The sequence below is a fragment of the Mya arenaria genome, chromosome 2 (assembly GCF_026914265.1).
Source record: "Mya arenaria isolate MELC-2E11 chromosome 2, ASM2691426v1".
In the NCBI taxonomy this organism is placed as follows: domain Eukaryota; kingdom Metazoa; phylum Mollusca; class Bivalvia; order Myida; family Myidae; genus Mya; species Mya arenaria.
This window is the reverse complement of record NC_069123.1, coordinates 814,079-833,206: the sequence shown is the minus strand read 5'-3', so window position 1 is coordinate 833,206 and position 19,128 is coordinate 814,079. Positions and strand designations below refer to the sequence as shown.

At 33.7% G+C, this 19,128-nt stretch overlaps 1 protein-coding gene across 1 annotated transcript; it reads left to right on the top strand.

Moving 5' to 3' along the window:
- The first annotated feature begins 3,812 nt into the window (after positions 1-3,812).
- On the top strand, positions 3,813-18,127 carry LOC128211589 (MOB kinase activator 1B). Its single transcript, XM_052916566.1, has 4 exons — positions 3,813-3,978; positions 8,128-8,297; positions 11,163-11,390; positions 12,614-18,127. The coding sequence occupies exons 1-4, from the start codon at positions 3,965-3,967 to the stop codon at positions 12,853-12,855; spliced, it is 654 nt and encodes a 217-aa protein (XP_052772526.1). The 5' UTR covers positions 3,813-3,964; the 3' UTR covers positions 12,856-18,127.
- The last annotated feature ends 1,001 nt before the right edge of the window (positions 18,128-19,128 follow it).

The following is a 19,128-nucleotide window of genomic DNA, read 5'->3' as shown; positions in this document are numbered from 1 at the left end:
ATAAGAATCATAACATATGTTCTTCTGTTATAAAGACGTAACAACACAAAACAATAGTAGAAGAACCGTTTTGGCATAATAAAAAAGGTTTGGAATTGATTCGCAGAAATCGTCACAAATATATCTGTTTGCAAATATACAAAAACTATTTTTAAACCATTTTTTTAGGAAAACAAACAATATATTTTATCAAAATGTTTCTACTTTATCGTCATCATAATTTATATAAACATATGCGCATCATTTAAAGCTGCACTCTCACAGATTGACAGTCTTAACAACTTTTGGAAAGAGCAATTTTTGCGTTAATATCTGCAAACCAATGATATAAGATTGCTGACAAAAAATCAAAAAGATTTTCATATTTCTGTTCAAAAATAATGTTGTATGGCTTAAACCGTTACTTAAGGTTTAAGAAAAATGCATAAAACATCATTGTTTGTTCTTGAATATAAAAATCTGCGGTCTGATATTTTGTCAGCAGTCATATATAACTGGTTTCTATGGGTTTTCGGAAAAAAAATCCTTGTTCCAAGACAAAAAATAAAAAAAAATTGTCAAAACGTTCAATCTGTGAGAGTGCAGATTTAAGCATCGCTCATGTACATGTGTTACCGGTACGGATGGGAAATTCCGCTCATGGAAGCCGAAAGTCCAAAGGTCCGATTTTATCAGTAGATTACCTGTGTATGCATTTTTCAATAGGTACATCAATATTTCTGAAATGTTGCATTAATAGACAGTATCAAAGTTTGAGAAAAAATAGCTTGGTTTCACTAGCTTATAATAATAATACATGTTCAAGCATATTACGACTTACAAACTGACAAGTTGACAACAATTCTTTTTCCAAATATAAGACTACATTTGCAGTATAAGAAGAAAGGTGTCAGTTTACTTGTATTTGATGATATATTTATTAATTATTATTCGTTGCTAATGTTATGTAGTCTCATTAGCAACAGGTTTTGTCTAGACGTTCTAAGGCCAACCATTTTCCTGAAGGCTAATTGAAACCGTTCGTTGACTAAGGAATATACCACATGGTTATAACAGGCCGACGTTTTCGCACAAAGAAATGGCCAGCAATGGCAGTGGAACGGAATCCAGATCCCCGAAAGCTGTCCAAAGACAAACAAATGTATATGGAGTCCAGCAACCAGGAACAGAACAATGACTATCAGACACATGTTTGACTGTTATTTTACTGTCAGCCCAGTGAAATATTCACAATATGTCAGTTTTTATGATTCAGTTCGCTAATTTTTCATTAAATCAAATGTATAAATGCGTTCATATATTTATATAACACTTAATAAAATAGAAACATATGTCAACATCCAAACAAAAATACGAAGAGGCAGATTATTCTTAGCATTATATATGGTTATTCCAAAGGTGATATTTACTTTTAATGTCCTTCAGCTATCACATATCTTAATCTCTAGGGTCTCATTTGTAATTTGGTTATTTTTTGCAACATGGAGCGTTTGCTTGTCCCTCTAGACTCAAGTTTTAAAGTGAACTCTTAATCCAAAATGAGCAGTTCCATATTTACTACAATTGTTTTATTTAGCAAATAGGATGACTTGATATCGAAAACGATGGTTCTTGTGAAGGATACCATGTTTTTAATTTGAAAGAAATGTGTAGAAATCAAGGTATTTCTACCTTATGAGACGATCGTTGACCCACCAGTCATTTAGTATTTGTGCGTTTTCAGCTATTGAATACACGGTTACATTCCTGTTACCAGTAATTAATATTTTGCATAAATGCATTATTAAGTAAGTAGTTAAAGGTATAGGACTTAAGTTTTTGTTTGTTATATAGACTATAAATACGAGTATCACTTAAACATACCTTTGCAATCAGCTTCTCGTGCGTCCATTCAATATTTTCCTGAAGTCGACCGTCCCCTAACGTTTTTAAAAACTTCAAGGTGTTAGCATAGCAATAGGTGATTATAAGAGATGGCAGAAGAAAGCTTGTTTTGAACACTGACATCCTGTACTACGTAAACTTCATCCGGCTGTTCCGTATTAAAACGATGCAGGCAGTCCATGTTCGTTCGGCGGCATAACTGCGTTTGAATGTAAACACGTACGTGATTATAGAAATATTGTATGGCCTCCGAAGCTAAAAAATACATTAAGCTTGAAGGATAGTTCCGAAAAGGGCAACAAACAGGTATACTTTGATAAAAACATATTATAAATAAAAGGTTAAAACCCTTGAAAATTCTATCACTTTGCACGCTGAATTTTGTTGAGATATGAATGAAGCAAATATACTTATATATTATAAAGAGAATATAATTATCGCTGAAAAAGATAATCCGCTCATTTTAAAGAAACAGAATTGACTTTACCGTGAATGCTTTTAAAGGGGCGTGTATGGAAGTTATGCACCTGTCAATTGTAACCAAGGCCCTACACGTCCGGGGAATAGCGGGGACTTTGACTTTCGGTCCAGCCAAGCCCGGGTAAAATCCCCGCCCTGCCAGGACGAACTGCAAAATGATCCCGCACACCAGGGACCCTACGTAAGGCCCATCCCCCGCTGTTTTGGCGAGAAGACAGAACCACCGCATTCACCCGGCACTGCGGAGCCACCTAGAAGATAAAAACACGGCCCATTCCCCCGGCTATTCCCGGTATACCCCCGACCTGGGAGAGGCGTGCTTACAATTGACTGGTGCATAAGCAATTACACGACAAAAACATTGGTGAGAGCTCTTTCTTTACTCTGATTCTTCGCTGACGTTAAACAAAATATTCATTAATTATTCACGATATAATAGTCCTTCTGCTTCTACTTCTCTTGCTGCTGCTGCTGCTCTGCTGCTGCTGCTGCTGCTGTTTCTGCTGCTGCTTCTGAAACTGCTGTTTTGGCTGCTGCTGCCCAACCTAGTGTTATGCAGTGAGCTATACACAAATAAAAAAGGTATATCAAAAGAAAAGTTTGTGCTACTGCAGGCATTTCATTTTGTGTTTCTATTTTTTAGAGCATATAGAAAAATAAAGTTTGGACAGGATCAAAACTGATATGTTCCTTCTCACTTCTTAAAAACATTTTTTTCAAATTGTTCTGATCTTTTATAGGGGAGACAATATCGTTAACATACAGCGTAAACAGCAAGTGCAAGCGCTCTGATTGTACACGTAATGCTACGGCGGAGCACGTCATATGAAGGCTTGCCGATGCCGCTGGTTTGCCGACGCAATGTTGGTACTGGACCAATGCTGTATGTGGTGCTGATTGGGGCTGAAGGGGCTCGATACACAGCTGCTCGGTGTACACCCAAAGCACCACCGATACTAGCGCATCTTCTGGTGTTGGGGGTGTGCGTCTTTTGTAACAAAACGGATAGGTGTTGTCAGTATTTTGTCATTTTCATGCAACTTCCGGAACCTTTTTTTGCAAATTTTCGAGCTCGAAATTCTTAATCCGAAAAAGAACAAAAATTCAACATACGTCACAATTTCGAAGTATTCAATATAATAACGAAAAACAATTCAAACCTCCCTGAACGTAGGGTTCGGAGAGCGGCTTTACTCGCCATGATAACTCAATCATTAAGCAGTCAGTTCACGTTTTATTCCCGCCTGAGCAATCAATAAACAAATGTTTACAGAAATTTAAGTAAATAAAATATAATAGTTATGTTTCAAAATACAATAATACGATAAACGCTCTGTTGCATTTTGGATGTGTTACCAGGTTTCTGCCGGGAACGCATTTCAAAATATAAGGATCGTCTGGCCGTTTTGATAACCGTTAATGCCGTTTTGTCTCTGTACGTACTTCCGGCTAAATGTCAGCGGCCATCTTTCACGATTGTAAACAAACAATATATCCATGATCATCTGCGATTTAATCGCAAAATATCTTATTTAAACATTTTATCTCATCGAATGTAAATACTATAAATAATTCAAGAGGATAAACATCAACGAAAAAAATGAGTTTCCTCTTGTAAGTACAGTTGTTTGGATGTCTGTGTAGTCAACCGAATCACTTCCGTATTTTGGCAGATTATGTCAAACTGATCCTATTCGCAGTGTTTTTAAGGCTAGTACCCTGGTTATTCATAACAACGCCGTTCTGTCTCGTTCTTTGATCTGGATGACAAGTGATGAACACTGTGATAGCGTATCAATACTCGTTAAGTCCGGTTTCCTTGGTAGTAAAAAGGCCATCAATTATAGTCCGGTGTATAAGTTAATCGTTAAATTTTATTTGTTTGACAGCTGATTGTTTTGTTAAAAGCATCAACCAGCACCCACCTCCATTTTTAATCATTAATATTATCGTTTATGTCAATATGGTAAAAATAATTTGTGTAGGGGCTGGTTGTAGTCCAAATAATTGTACGTTGACGGAATTTTTTTAGATTTTTGATATGGCAAATCCTTCACGTACAAATTGTTTAGTATCAAAAGTGGGTAGTTGTTCTGACCAGGATTCCGGGTTAAATCATATAGCGTCTATAAAATATCATAAAAACAAGAAATATTACCAGATAATGTTATTTTATATTAGTTCCATACACAAAAAATAAATATCCAACTTATAATTATGAGTTGGATGGCTTTTCTTCATTTCATTCTGTCAAAACATAACGATATATACATGAAGGGCACATGCAAGGCTTCAGGGCACAGTTTTAAATCGCTCGGAACATTTCGGCAATCTCGAAGCTTTGTCGGAGGAGGCCAAGTTATTACGATTGTATCAAGTTGTTTCCCTTTGCATAATTGTTGTCTGTGTCAGTCAACTTTTGTTTTATTGGAAAGGTAAACAACTTGTTTTAATGCATTAAATGCTTGTTTAGTGCAAAATAACATTTCACTTACATGGTAAAATATGAATATAACTCTTTATGATCAATTTCAACCATAAAATACTTTACTTAAAACAATTTCAATATTTTTAAAACACCCCCGTTTTTTGCACATTCCCGTTAAGACGTTAGGGATTGGAAGAATCCCGTATAACACGTCTATTATTTTAGACTAGGGCTGGTTCTTGCAATCTTGATCACACATCAAACTCTAAAAAAAGTGACTCGCTCATGGTTTTGAACCAAAATTTGTTTTCCTGGTTATGCATATGAAAACATTTATTTTATCATTATTTTACTCTATGATATCGAAATTGCAGAAAAAAGTACAGTTATAGAATAAAAAAGTATTTTCGTCTTAGTGGGGTTTGAACTCACTCCAGCTAAGTCAAGAAAAAAGGAGAAAACAGCCAGCCAATCCTCGCAGCCACTGGGACTTTAATATAAAAAACATGGATATGGGTGACCCCTTGACGATACATTGATAACATCACATGGTAATGTCAACCAACCAATCACGCAACACCACAGCCGTAATTTATTTCCAATCGTGTTAACAACGCCATTGAAAATTGTGGTCTTCAAAGACACTATTTGAGCAAATATCAACATTTGCTGAGGGGTTCCAGCTTTTAGTATTTTTGTGTTAACACTCCTCATGATTTGCCACACTTTATTTCACAATTCAAATTTTTTTTGCATTGTACAAACTATTAGCGAGTTTATTTATTCTCGCCAGTTATGATGAAGTATTAAAATGTTTTGCATAATTCATCTACTAGAGACAAGCGTTCTTTATAAATTGATCCAAACAACACCTGTAGTATGTGTGGGTAAGAAGCAGCCACCCAGTTAGCTCAGTTGGTAAGAGTGCCGTAGCAGTGTTCTGGCTGTCGTGAGTTCAAGCCCCACACTTGGCACACATTTCCCTACCAGGTTGACTTTAATGGTGGCAGTCTAAAAATGGGGGGAGTGTAGTGTTTCCTCCCATGTTTGTTTTATACCATTCCAATGCTCGACAAATCTGTTTAATGTTCTGGGGCATTGAACAATTACGTGGAATTTGTCCAATCAGGTGGCCCGGCAGTGCTGGGGGTGTGCGGAGGTTTTGTCTTTATGCCAAAAATAGCAAGAATGGGCCTTACCTAGGGTCCCTGGGGTGCGGAGGGCATTTGATTGGGATTTTACCAGCAGTTCGTCCTGGCAAGGCGGGGATTTTACCATGGCTTGGCTGGACCGAAAGTCAAAGTCCCTGCTATTCCCTGGACCTGGGGGTAGGCCTTGGTTACAATTGACAGGTGCATTAATGTCCAAACAGTCAAAAATTGGAACTAAATAAGTAACAAAATATGGGTTGTTTACCATTTAAGCAACAAAATGCAAGTTTTGGTGCACCCAGAATATATGTATTACAAAGGAATATTTATAATGAACTTAAATTTTAGAACCCTATTTGATATGTTGGAAACTATGAAGCATTAAGTGATACACATTCTTGGTAATTCATGACCTTTAATGACTTACCGTAGCAAGATTCATGCTGATGCAGTCAGATGTGTGCCAATGATCTGCTGCAATACACTAAACTTTTGAGAGTAGGAGACCCAAAAGAATATGGGTCATCTATTGGTCATGGACAACCTACACACTCACCGACACTGAAGTTTCATGGTGCTGCATCAGCATTTTCTACAGTCTTGTAAAGACAAGACATGGTCTTTAGACCGATTTACCAACATTTGTCGACCAATATTTGATGGAGGTTAAATGTGTGTTATGAATGTAAAACTTCCATGTACATTGTACAAGACTGAAGTTACCAAAAAATAACAAAACAGTTGAAACCTCAAAACACTACTATCAAATTCAGGCTTATTCTTCAATAAACAGTTTTGTAAACTACATGACTGTACTGTATCTAAATGAATAGATAAAAAAGTTTTACTAGCAGGAAAATAATAAATGAGGCTATACCTTCTGTGGTGTTAAATTTCAAATAATAAATATTTAAGTTACAAAAATCAGGTGAGATGAGTCATGTTTTGGGTCATTGCAAAGTTTGGATGATAGAATTAAGATAGAAACTTCAAATTAAGATAAAAACTTCTAAATATGACTTTTTAAATCAATTTGTATGAGGTTTTAACTTTAATATCATATGAATTACTTAATCTAAAAAAATATGAAATTCAATAAAAATAGTATCTTGATAATAAATAATCTGTTTTAAGCAATTTTGGTTTACAAATAATACAGAAAAGTACACAATATCTTAAGTTTCTTTGTAAATGTTAGGGTATGGTATTCTGGGAACACTATATAAATACAGATTATACAAGTAAGATTATACATGTTTCGCAAACCGTCTTATGTATGGTATCCATGATTCGACGATTTGTGAAGTATTTTGTAAATTGAACTTAAGTGTGCAGCAGATGTGTCGCATCATTGTTCACAATTGCATTGCATGTTACCATCATGTGTACGTTCCTGAAAATATATTGAAGAAAAATCATGAATTCAAAATTAACCAACATTTTCTTAGTTAATGATTTTTTAGTACATGTACATGTATTCACCCGCATTAGATTATGGTCCATTATGCATTAAGGGAGAGTATGAACACATATTCATCTACAGTCAGCTAAGATAAATAACACATATTCATATGTGAAACAGTCAACTAAGATAAATAACACATATTCATATGTGAAACAGTCAACTAAGATAAATAACACATATTCATATGTGAAACAGTCAACTAAGATGAATAACACATATTAATCTGTGAAACAGTCAGCGAAGATAAATAACACATATTCATATGTGAAACAGTCAGCTAAGATAAATGAAAAATAAACTATATGACCCTTTTTACCACGCTTCAGAACATAACAAACTTTATACCGTTATAAAAGCATCTATACATGTAACTGTTGGACATTTATTTTCAGTACTTTAGAACATAACAACCAACCAAAAAACAAGGCAACAAGCCATTACAGGTCTTGAAGAAAGCATAGCCTTTCATTCTTAACAAACAAAAACACATACAAAAACATTCTCTGTTGTTTACTATTACAGAAATGCTTTAAACATGTATATACGATAGCACATAAATTATGACCTTCGTTTTGTAAAATCTGGTAAAATATTAATCGACCTTCTCACAAAACAAGCTCCAGAATGATTTCCTTTTGAAGCTCTTTTCAACTATTTTCATGATGTCAACTTCATCTACACGCACACTTTCATTATATTATACAAACCTTCTTTTACAGTGGGATGAAAAACTCTTCGAAGACTTTTAAGCCAAAGAAGAACATCCCAGAGGGTTCCCATGGATACGAGTTGATGCAACATGCTGCTGTGACCTTGGGAAGCGGTAACCTTCGTCTTGCAGTGGCACTCCCAGAGGGAGAAGACCTGAATGAATGGGTGGCAGTCAACAGTATGTGTTCTGCTTTTAGTTTAATCATAATGTGTTTTCACGATGATTGTTTGATAGTTTGTGTATAAATGCATTGTTCAAAAAGTCATGTGATATACTCTGTGCAATGATTACAAACCATATGAGTTCAGACTCGAGACTTGAAGAGGCAAAACTTTAAATCTTCATTTCATTGTTTGTTTCCTTTAAGTTGAGTTCTAATGCTTAAATGTACTGAATTGTATTTCTATCTGAAACAGATATTAATTTTTTAAAACAAATAAAATATGTAAAAGATTAATCTAAAAAAAAAATTTTAGTTTTTTTTTTTTTCAAACTGACTATAAAAACGGTAGGGTCGGCGCCTATTCCGTAGGTAGGGTCGGGTAACCCGAACCAAATATATATTTTTTTTAGGCCCAATCAAACTAACATGCACCTAGGTTTGAAATTGATCTCTGGGTCACCTCGATGAAAAGGGTTCTCATTTTAAAACCTAGCTGGCACTGAATAAACCAAACAATTTGTATTTCATCTTTCCTTCTTTTACTCTGTCACCGTTGAAGCAGGGCAGACACATTTGGAGTACTTTCGTCTGCCGTTGTCCACAGTGACTGTCATCATTGCCACACTCTCACTCTTTCATTTCTGATCTGGTCTCTAAACTTGGTATGCCCATTGGTCATTGTAGATGACCCCTATTGATTTTGGGGTCAATGTCATTAGTACTTTAACTATAAAAATACAGTGGGTTTTTTTTTTATCAATTACCGTAGGAAGACTTAATGTAGAGTCTTCTAACTTGGTGTGCACATTGAGCATGGTCAGTAGGTGACCCCTATTGATTTTGGAGTGACAATGTCAAGCTCATGAAATACCTTAGCTAGAAACATTATTGGCAATTTTGTTTCCGATCAATTACTGTTTACAACTTTGTGTATTCTCTTCAAACTTGGTGTGCATGTTGATCATAGTCATTTCTTTAGGTGACCCTAATTGATTTTGCGGTAAAAGGGTCAAAGGTCAAGGTCATGTTGAGATTAACTAGAAATATTATGGGCGCTCGCCATAGGCAACACACATTTGATGTCAGAGTGGAATTTTAGTAGGATTATATATAAATCAGTTCGGAAATGTAAAAACAAAGATAAAACTTGAAACATGTACTTTCAATAACTCTGGTATATATATATATCGTTTGATGGTGCATCAACTGTTAAAATGATAAGGAAAATTACATTTGATCAGATCTTGTCACTTTTAATTAAATGAGACAATTGGAACATAAGATGAAAAGGATGTTGTATTAGTCATCATCTCAATTAAGCCGGTCATATTTTCAATTAGTCATTATTATTTTTATACATCACCATTGTATAATATACTAATGATAACAATTACAGGAGATAGCTGAAAAAGTCTAATGAAAAAAGCTGTTTTCTTTATCATTGTGTTATGATGACAGACATGATCTCATTGATCTTCTGATAGAGACATATGTCAGGGGAATTGTTTTAAAGCAAGATCCAAGAGCATTTTTCTAGGACCTTAAAAAATTTGTTTGGTTCTGGTAACCCAACCCCACCTATAAAATTGGTGCCAACACTTCTTTTTTTATAGTGTTGGTAAAAAAAAAAAAAAAAAAATCTTTTTTTTACGTGTGTGTTTAAATTTGTAGTTTCAAACCTGAAAGCTTTAAACAGAAGATAACTTCAACACCATTCTCCAATGATGACAATAATGTTCTTTAGTGATGTTCCGAAGATCGATTATAATTGAAAATTGGTTGAGCCTGGAATTGGCGACAATCGATAGTATTTAGTTATAATCGATTATCGAAAAAAAAAAATAAAGAAATATATTAGTAAGTGTTCAGATGTTATCTTTAACAAAATGGCTGATGAAAGCCACAATGAGCAAGAAAATGAACTAATTTTTATACAACAACACTTAATAACTTCAATCATAGACATAAGGTATATGCATATAATGATTAAGAGTTTAATACTGTACACGAATAAAACTACAACTCAGGTACCATCTAGTATTTTAAAAAACGATTGTACTAGCGATAATCGGTTACTTAGTGGAACCGTTCGATCATCGATAGTAAAATTGCAACCGATTCCCAACACTAATGTTCTTGAATAAACCCTAGATAGAAAAATAGCCTCCCTACCCTACCTGTTTTTGAAAAGGATGTAACCCTAACCAAACAGTATGTTGTTTTTTTGCCTAAGCAACTCACATGTCATTTGGCAATTTGCATTAGAAAAAAATACTTTAAAATGATGCAGAATTACAATGCCATTGATTTTGGCAAGAAATTGAGTTGCAAATTTATACATGTTGTTGTGCTCAAAACATTGAGAAGAAGAGGAGGCATTTAGATTTGTGATATGCTTGGATCATGTATCTGGGTCAAGATCCTAGTGCTAAATTTCAGATATTTCAAAGCTAAAACTTGTTTTGGACACTAGCTGCGTTTCAATAAAAGTATAGTAGGGACATTTATTGCTTAGATTCTGCCTGTTACTTTGGAGGTGTACTTGAGCACTTGTTAGAAGCTTAAAGCTTATGACTGAGATATCTTTTTGAAATAGGGTAATGGGGGATTTCACCTTCATTATCTCCTTCACTCCCCAATGAAAGGAAAGAAAATTATTTCCCAATTTATAGACACTTAATTTTAATTGTTTCCCAAATTTATGTTTTTAAATCAGGGATTTGTTGTTTGTGCTTTGCTTCTTAGTTATTTTTTAATTAATATTAAATTTATTTAATTAAAGCTTCTAACATTTATGCAAAATAGTTTTAAACTTTCAAATTTGAAGCTTTTCTGCTTTATTATATGCATTCTTTCAAAATACTTTTTTTTTATTTCAGCTGTTGACTTTTTCAACCAGATTAACATGCTGTATGGCACAATCACGGAGTTTTGTTCAGAGGAAACATGCCCAGTTATGTCTGCAGGACCAAAGTATGAGTACCACTGGGCGGACGGACAGACCGTGAAGAAGCCCATTAAATGTTCAGCGCCAAAGTACATTGATTACTTGATGTCTTGGGTCCAAGATCAGCTGGATGATGAGACATTATTTCCATCCAAAATAGGTAGCAGAGAATTATGATTACTTCAGGGTTTGATTTTAAGTTGAAATTGCGTAGATTATTTGTAAATTTTACATTTATGTTTTCTAGTTGTTTTTTTTTAAAGAAATGAGATGTTTAACTTAATCTTATCATGATGTAGAACCAAGAAGAAATAGTTTAGTGTTTATAATTGGTCTTCTAAAGGATTACGTTGAAAGGCTAGGCACAGACAGGCGCAGATTTCATACAGAATTATTTTTTTAACTTTCATAGTGTTCAACTCGAAAGGACTATCAAATGACTCTATAATAGCCAGTGTGCACGCGTGGGCTTTTGAATAAAACATTTAAACATTCCAATCAATGACTACAATAGGAATTTGGCGTGAGTTTTTACTATTCAATGGAAGATTGGCAGTTGTAATCTGCTTAATGTTTTTTCGTTTGTCAGAGCTCTTCGAGGAGTAAGTGATTAAATTTGAATCTGTCTGGCGATTTCATTGGCTGAGGTATGAGACTGAACACTATGTTTTTTGTTTATTATGCATGTTTACATTTTACTTGCCATTAAGCAAGTGTAATAGCTTCAGAACAGACATGGCTTTCTTGAAAGTTTTGAACCTAATAATTCAAGTTTAAGTAAGGGTATGATCTTCCTTCACATATTTTCATACGTATTAATTTGGAAGAAATTGTTCATCGTCATAGAAAAGCCAATGCTCTCAAGACCTCTCCGTTTGAGTGTATTTTTTTCAATGGTATTTTTTGCTTTTGTATTATCATTGATACATATTGCTTTAATCTGAATTTATTACAGATACATAAATCATTCAAACTGATAAATAACATAAATATTAGCCATAGTGAATTCAAATATGATAAAGAGCAATGCTAGCAATAGTGTAAATTTTACAGAATTTTGAGATTTTTCTGAGTCTCTCTTTGATACAGATTACTTATGTAGTTTGTGTTTAGAGCTATTCCAGTAAACATATAACCCACAGGGGGAGGCAATTATTTTCATTATATATGGATGTATGACTTTTTAAACTAATTTGGACCCCATAGCCTAGGGTAATTTTTTTTCTACCCACCTGTGGGTTTTATGTTTAAATGGAATAGCCCTTAAATCGTCTAAATTGTTTTTGTATGCATTTTGAATATTAGTTTTTGGAGAGAAAAACAATTAATTTAATTTCAGTGTATGATGAAAATTCATTATAATTACAAAGTATTTTGTTTCAGGCGTTCCATTCCCGCGAAACTTTCTCAACAGTGCGAAAACAATTTTGAAGCGCTTGTTCCGAGTGTACGCGCACATATACCATCAGCACTTCAAAGAAGTCATGCAACTCAGCGAGGAAGCACATCTCAACACTTCGTTCAAACATTTCATATACTTCGTCCAGGAGTTTAACCTTATCGAGCGCCGAGAGCTCGCGCCACTACAAGAGTTGATTGATAAGCTTACCAGCAAGGATAGATAACTTGATGAATTACAGTCGAGCAAGTTTAGAAAGCATTTTCATACAGGAAGAAATAGTGGTTAAACTTGGAATTCATTTGTTATGGGTTTTTATCTTTATTTCTGGCATGGGCCGTGCTGTATACATGTAAAAGATTAAATGTTACTGTATATTTCATATCGTACATGTAACTCGATGAAATGTTAAACAATAATCAATAGTTTGGTAATATTGTCAATTGTAATATTTTCTTCATATTCTAAGCTAGTTTTCCCACTAGTAAATGTATTAACAGAAAAGTCAGTTTGTATCAGTAATCCAGCAGCAATCTTTAAAATAATTCTAGACAAAAACCCATACAGATTGAAATCCATATTGTACCTATCGAAGAAGCCTTCATTGTGCGGAAAACAGTGTTGAAAGTGTCCAAAATGTGCTGATATATTTTCGTGCTGTCAAGAGCTTTGTTATTTTCTCTCGTGTCTTTTAAATCTCATGAAAACTTTGAGCGGGAAGATAGTGTGTTTTAATGTTCAATTGATCATTTGCTATAAAATGTTTAAGTTCAATTAATTTTACCTGCATGATTGTCTTAGCCCAGTCTTCAGAAATCAGATTTTTTTTCAACAAGCCGGAATACCAATTTGCTTATTTAATAATGAGATTATAACTCACAAGTGGATATATATAAATGATACACATGTGACCAAACCCCATATTTTTACAAGCCCTTCTGTTTTTTGGCTAATTTCTTTCAAAGTTATGCCACATAATGTAAGATTACTGATAATATATATGGATAGAAAATAAGGACAACAAATATCATTATGTTCCTAATGTTTATTTAAATCTATCGACTACAGAACATAATCTACTGTCTTTATTTTAGTGATAAAGTTATGACATAGTAAGGCTTGAAAAAACATGAAAGGCAAATAACAAGAGTTGGGGATTTTAAAGCTAGGTGCTTGCTCTCACTGTAAAGTCAAATTTTTCATGCATGCAGGTGAAAATAATTGAATTTTAAACTGAGATGAATATATCTGACTGTAAATTTATCAATGTGCTTTTACTTTTTGGCAATAATGTCCATTTTCTGTTGTATTTTTTTAGCTTTTCTGTTTTTCAAAGAAAAATTGTTTGTATTGTTAAAGCCTTGGTGTCCGCGCCATAGTGTAAAAGCCACTCTACATATATATAGGGGATTTAGTCAGGGGTACTAAAGTTTGTATTAATCCTGTGTTTCAGGATTGAGGGCCGTTAGCTTCAGACTATTATACAGTTGTAAAGCCTTTTGCTTAGACAATTGCATCAAAAATAGTATGAATCACCTTGAAATGAATATTTATAGTTTTGGAAACCATTTCAAAAGGGGTATGAGCCTCTTTATCCTTCTTTGGGCATAAATCCCTCGTACTCAACAGACATTTGGTTAATTTTTAGGATTGATGTTTATATTAGCTTTTTTACCCCCTGTTTAGAACAGGAATACACGTTTAGAACACACGTTACCCGAGACAATTCGCAGTTTTATAGTAAGGCCTATAACTCAGGTTTTAATAATTATTGAGTTGTGCCCAAGACAACAGACAGTGTTGCTGTTGGTTTACAAACTTACAAGAGCACATGAAATATGTTTTTGTGTTATTTAAGTGAATGGACATACATGCAGCCTTAATAGTTATCGAGTAGTGCCTCTTTTCAACTGAAAAAAACATAATAACGACAAGAACAGGTGAGCGTTGCCACTACTTGCAGGGCTCTTGTTTTTACCATTTACAAGAATATATGGAACACTTATGCATTTTGTGCCATTGAAATGATTGATAAATATTCACTGAAATGTTTCCTGTCGTAATAAAAAGAATTTTTTGCTGGCTTTTGAATACATTGTTAACAGTAGGTTTATCAAAATGTTAATATAATGTTATCAATTGTGTGTGAGTCAGTTACATTTTATGTCTTTCAACAAACACCCATACTGCTATGTAATAATAATAATGATAATGGCACATACATTTTAAGGTTTAAGCAAGGATTTGTAAAGGAGAGGGTGCTGCAGAAGATGGCCAGGATGATGTCGAAGAAAAGGGAACATAGTTTTGGCCTGTAAAGAACTTGGAATGTTATGAGCTTTATAGAAAATGTTAGGGATTGTGTTTAATTGAAGTGATATTAGGTTTTAACTGCCAAATATGTAAAGTTTGCATGTGTTCGCATTATAAGTTTTAATCAAAACAAAATTATTATTTGACAGTCTTAAGCATTTAATTCTATGAAGGCAGAAGGGTGTCCATGTTGGTCTCCATGAGGGCAGAAAGGTGCTACCAGAAAAAGGACAGAGTGCCAGCACCCTTCCATAACTCGAGCAAAAAACTTGAAAATATCCATACCACATACTGTACCCATCATCTATATTTGATAGTTTTCATTGACTTTTTATTTGACATTCATCATGTTATATTTATTTTATGTTTGACACAAATCCTTACAAATCATATTGCATTTGTAGCTTTAGCGATCTAAATGCAGCGTAATTAAATGTTTAGATTGTTGAAATGAAGGCCATCCTTTGTGGATGACTTCTGAGCAGCCGCTAAAATGTTTAAGAGAGTATTTTAGAGCTGCACTTTCACAGATATACCATTTCTACAACTTTTTTCTTTTTGTCATGAAAAGAGCAAATTTTTGGGTGAATATCTGCAAACCAATGATGTAAGATTGCTGACAAAAAATCAGATCATAGATTTTCATATTTCTGCAAAAAAATGGGTCATTCCAAGACAAATATAAAAAAGTTGTCAAAACGTTCAATCTGTGAGAGTGCAGCTTTAAATTCTTGATTTTCTATTCAGGAGTAAAAAAAATGTGTTTCATGCCCAAAACAGGAAGGAATGGTCAGAATATGTTTTTTTGTGTTTTTTTTGTGGTGTTTTTTACCAATGAATAATTAGCAAATATTATACCCTTTCAATTGGTACCTAAGTCATATGAGGTCATCTGACATGAAATGTAAGATTGATATTGCCAAAAATAAATAATAAATTAGAGGGGTGAAAGCGAAAAGGTTCTATCTGCTTCTTTATTTAATGTCACTTAGAACCTTTTCGCTTTCACCCCTCGCGAATGACTCCATCAACTGACAAGCTTATCTTTTCATGGTTAACTTAAGCTGTAATGGGTTAAATTTTTGTAAAATCCTGGTACATTGTTCTTGAAACATCTTAAGTCCCTTATAGCAAGAATAAGCTGGTCTAACTACTTTTATTTGGGTATATAATGTGTTATATTGTCCATTCTTCAAGGTTTTTGATCTTTAAAAGAGGAATTTTCTCTTAATGATTATCTTGAAAAAAAAAAAATATCTAGAAAAGTGGAGATTAAGGTAAGAAGTTTGGCTTAATGAAATAAGCTTGTTAGACTAAAGAACTTTCGAGAAATTCAAGCCTGGCAGCAGTTAAGCAAAGGAGTCTTTAGTTTGGATTTATTCCTCTGTCATGTTTGATTGCATTACTAAAATGACATTTCAGCTTGCGTTTGATAATATACATTACGACTTTGTTGAAAGCTGGTTTATAAGAGGTCTTTGTTAATAGTTGGTGATATTTAGAATTCACTGCTTTGAAAGAGCTTTAAAGCTTATGTTTTGTATTCAAATGAATTCTATAAGTTTGGTTATTAAAAATGTTTTGATACGGGAACCTGAAATGTCATTTTTAATAATTAATTTGTTAATACCTAGTCAGTTTGTTGTAAATATTTGATGCGAAAATGCTACAAATGCTTATAGTTTATAGTGCATTGAAAAAGAGCGCAAATCATGCTGAGCCGTGCTGTGTGCTATATGATAAAACGCCATTTGAAATTATTTGTTCTCATAGTACAGAAGTACATTGTAATACTGCTTATTTACCTGATATTAATGTCTCTATCTCTTAGCTAGCTGTTGAGTGTGTGTGCGTGCGTGCGTGTGTGTGTGTGTGTGGTAGTTAATGGTACATAAAGCCCACTCATTGAATTGGGGCAACCATATAAATGTTGACATGTAATTTGCAAGCATTCGGCGTGAGTACATAAGTGAATCTTTCTAATGATCGCTTGAAATTCATGTATTTATTTTCGTCATTAATTACATTGTGTTACATGATACATGTAACAAAACTCCTTTGTATCCTGAAGCAGTTAATTTCCTCATGTCATTTCAAATGTTAAACATTAGGGAAGTAGTTCAGGACATGAACATCGTGAGAGAAGGTCATAATGATTTAAAGTAATAGACCATTGGCTGTAATAAACAAATTATAACAAATTTTGATACAATAAAGTTCATCGGCATATTATTGTGAAAACTTTTACACTGCTTTTTTTTATTACATATCTGAGTTAATCTTGAGTGCATAATTCTAAGCATTATTTTAGGTACATATCACACTTTAAATGGTGCTGATGTGTTGCTCAAGATATTCATGTTCATTTTAAATTGATACTTGTATTTAAAATCAATACATACACATGTATAACAAACACATATTTTGAGTGATAAACCTTTAACTACTTTAAAGTATTCAATAATGCAATAATGGAAAATATTGATTACTGATAACAAGATTGTAACCCTGTGTAAAAATAGCTGAAAACGCACAAATATTAAATGACTGGTGGGTCCTAAAAGATTTACAGTGATTAACTATCATCTCATAAGGTAGAAATACCATGTTTTCTGCATCTTTTTCAAATTAAATATGGTATCGTTCATTAGTACCATTGTTTTCGATATTTATTCATCATTTTCGATCAATAAAAACAATTGTATTAATTGTGGTACATCTTATTTGGGAGTAAGAGTGCATCTTTAAGGTTCAGTAAGGTAGATTGTAATAAAGTTACATTGATTATAATTTTGAATGATGCCTGGTTGGCTATTAAAGTACCATGTAATATATGTCCGTGATAATATTGATATATAAATGTTGATAAAAACTATAACTGAGTGCTTAACAAAAATCTCATCACACCTTTCGTCCTCCAATCAATGTTGGTGCAGATTTTGCTCGGAATGTACCATGAAAAAAAAAAATGTGGATTTTTTCGAATACATGTAATATTACTTTTGTCAATTTACATTTATTGATGTTCTATGAATTTATCAAATAATACTTGTGATATAAGTATACATGTATATGTGTGTAGCTTACCATTTATTTGAATGAATGCACTTTTCTGTCTCTTTTATTTGTATACAGAATCTGTGTATACAATCTTTTAAGTATTGCAATAAATATCATCTATGAAATTTTGTCTTTTTTCTGGATTTACTTCTTTTATAACATTATATATTTCCAAGCATTCACATTCTTGTGAAGTGTTTTGAAGTTAATTTAAGAAAAGACATTTGTTTTCGACATTTAAAGTCTGTGAAAAGGAATGGCGTATATTTTAAATTTTGTTTACCACATTGGCATTGGTCAAATGTTGTTAACAATTGGCATTGGTCAAATGTCATTTACCATTGGCATTGGTCAAATGTTGTTTACCATCGGCATTGGTCAAATGTCATTTAACATTGGCATTGGTCAAATGTTGTTAACCATTGGCATTGGTCAATGTTGTTTGGCATTGGTCAATGACGTTTACCATTGGCATTGGTCAAATGACCATAGGCATTGGTCAAATGTCATTTAACATTGGCATTGGTCAATGGCGTGTGATCAGGCCCAAATTTCTCAAAAGTTCCTAAGCGTATCAAGCTTGAGGAGCTGATTTTTTAACATGAATTTCTAACTTGATTGATTTAAGTTAGTTTTGACATAAACTTGGTATATAGAAAGAATTTATGGAGGGAGACCTTTCGTGGGATTGCGTTTGGGCCCCTATGGGCAAGGTCACTGTTTCTAAAAATAGATGAAGATTGGTTCTGATTAACTTCAGATAGGGTTGACGTATTGCGACAGAACTTAGTATATAGGAAGAGGTTATGAATACCTCTCATGGGATTGTGTTTGGCGGCCCCTAGGGTCAAGTCACTGTGACTAAAAATAGAATTATGATTGGTACTGAATAAAATAATTAAGGGTTGACATATTGTGACAAACTTGTATATGGGAAGAGTTGATGTAGACCTAGCATGGGATTGAGTTTTTGGCCCCTGGGGTCAAGTTCAAGGTCACTGTTACCAAAAATAGAAAAATGGTTGGTACTGAATAACTTGTGTTAGGGTTGACCTATTGCCACTTGGTTTATAAAAATAATTTATGGATACCTTTCATGTGATTGTGTTTTGGGCTACAAGGGTCA